Genomic DNA, 2374 nt, shown 5'->3' with positions numbered 1-2374 from the left:
TGCTTTCCAACTCGTTATCTTAAACCCTAGTTAATGAAATTTTCTTGGTCACTTCGTGTGTTATAGCAAACGATTAAGATTAACTATAAAATTTAAAATGTCTTTTCTAAGTATTAAACACTGATTGCATATCTCACTCGTCTAATAGTTTGATAAATGTACTTTAAAATAGAATTGACCCTTAAGTTGACATAAATTAGTAGATTGTTCATGTAAGATTCACGGCTTTGATTTAACTAAAAAGAAAAAGAAAATAAAGTTTCATAAAAATATTATATCTGTGGGTCAAGATAGGTTACTCTTCTGACACATGTCATGTGACTGTGGGGTTTCATGGGTTATAATTTTCTTATTTTTTTAATTACATCATGGGTTCTTTTTTAAGTGCAAAGATAAAAGAAATTGTAAAAATTCTTTTAGTAGGGCAAAGCAAAGCACAAGAGCACTTGCACAGTTGCACTCAAAGATCAAAAGCACTTAATAAAGGGAGGCAATAAAAGAAAGTCTAAAAATGGTTCATGAACCAGTGCTCTTTAATCTGAGCCCTCAACTATGTGGGTCTAAATCAATGAAAGGTCTATTTACCATTGATCTTTACTACTTCTAGTTGCGATTTTTGATCAACTAGAAAAGATCAGATTACTGGTAAATTGATTTATATCTTAGGTTTAGCCCCACATAATGGGCAGTCACTATCAAAAATCATAAATTCATCATAAATATCAGCTGAGACTTTCTCTTCTCTCTCTGTCAACTTTGCATGCATATAATATTGCTAATAAATTGGCTATATAAAGCCTTTCATTTCTGTAAACCTACTGAATTGGTGATGGGTTTTCTGATATAATTCTGCACTTTCTATCTCTTTTCTATCACTTTTCCATCTCTTTTTTATCTCTGCTGCATAACCAAAAAAAACCCTAGAAACTCTCTCTTCTTTCAGCTGCCTCCATACCTCTGTTGCTTAATCTTCTCTCCCATTCCTTCTCCATCCCTCTCTCTCTCTCTCTTTCTACACACATACACACAGAGATTTTCTGTTCTTTTCCTGAAATCTTGGGTGATCACTACTTTTCGAAATAATGGATGTTGACATGATAAAATCATCATCGTCAGGAGGAGATCATCATCAAGAACATATTGACATGATGACAATGATGATGCAGATGGAAAAACTTCCTGATTTTTGTGACCCTTTTCACAATAATTCTTCTTCTTCTTCTTCTTCACTTCAGGAAATTCAATTCTCCAATGGACATAATAGCAATAATAATAATACCATTCTACCCAACTCACCTCCTATCTATCATCATTCTCCCACACTTATCAATCCACCTCCTTCAATTTCATTTATGGCCACTACTCCAATTCAAGGACCAAACACCATGACTACGGGTTCTCTACATCAGCAACTCCAACACAACATGTTCTCTTCAAAATTCAAGTATCCACCTCCATTCTCAAATGCAAACTCGTTCTTATCTTCAATGGAGAAGAAAAACTCTACTGCTGCTATTAGAGAGATGATCTTCCGCATTGCTGCAATGCAACCAATTCATATAGACCCAGAGTCAATAAAGCCACCAAAAAGAAGGAATGTCAAGATATCTAAAGATCCACAAAGTGTAGCTGCAAGGCATAGAAGAGAAAGAATAAGTGAAAGGATAAGGATCCTTCAAAGATTAGTTCCAGGAGGAACTAAAATGGACACTGCTTCAATGTTAGATGAGGCCATACATTATGTGAAATTCTTGAAGAAACAAGTGCAATCATTAGAACAAGCTGGTGCTAATAGATCAATGGGTGCAGGTTTTCCATTCTCAGGATTGACAATGCCTAACATGGGTTACTCTTCTTTGTTGAAGAATTGTCAGCCTGCTCATCCAAATATGGTTAGCTCAATGCAGATGCTTAGATGATCAGACTTAAAGAAAAATTAAGATTAATTATATGAGTGTATTTGTGGACGAGCATTAGTAGTGGTTTTCTGAAGCTATGTTGTAAATTAATTAATTAAGGTTTAGTTGTTATCTTTGTTTTATTATGTTGTGTAATTGTGTCTCAGAAGGATTATTCTAATTAATATAATGTAAGCCCTTGCTCAAAGGAAAAAATAGTTTAATATTTTCTTTTGTTTATACATCGTCCACAAGAAAGATCCATGCCTATAGCTTGCAATAATTGTATGTTACACCCAGGATTACATAATGATGGACTGTATAATTTACGAATACCAATGCATATATCTCTTTTTCTCGATTTATTATTTAAGTTTTTCTTTCTTTTCTTTTTCTTTTTTAACATAATTCTACTAATAATTATTCAACTCTGCACTTAATTTCTTTTTGAGTTACTAAATTTTGATTGATTTATT

At 33.2% G+C, this 2374-nt stretch overlaps 1 protein-coding gene across 1 annotated transcript; it reads left to right on the top strand.

Annotated features, from left to right (window-relative positions):
• Nucleotides 1-395: 395 nt before the first annotated feature.
• Nucleotides 396-2106, top strand: LOC8270742 (transcription factor HEC1). The gene has a single exon (XM_002523552.4). The coding sequence runs from the start codon at nucleotides 1083-1085 to the stop codon at nucleotides 1917-1919; it is 837 nt and encodes a 278-aa protein (XP_002523598.1). The 5' UTR covers nucleotides 396-1082; the 3' UTR covers nucleotides 1920-2106.
• Nucleotides 2107-2374: the final 268 nt, after the last annotated feature.

The sequence above is a fragment of the Ricinus communis genome, chromosome 7 (genome assembly GCF_019578655.1).
Source record: "Ricinus communis isolate WT05 ecotype wild-type chromosome 7, ASM1957865v1, whole genome shotgun sequence".
Lineage (NCBI taxonomy): Eukaryota > Viridiplantae > Streptophyta > Magnoliopsida > Malpighiales > Euphorbiaceae > Ricinus > Ricinus communis.
The sequence above is the reverse complement of the archived record's forward strand: the minus strand, read 5'-3'. Positions and strand labels throughout refer to the sequence as shown.

What these genes read in the sequence shown, in the direction of transcription:
- LOC8270742 (XM_002523552.4), top strand. Translation starts at nt 1,083, where the DNA reads ATGGATGTTGACATGATAAAATCATCATCGTCAGGAGGAGATCATCAT.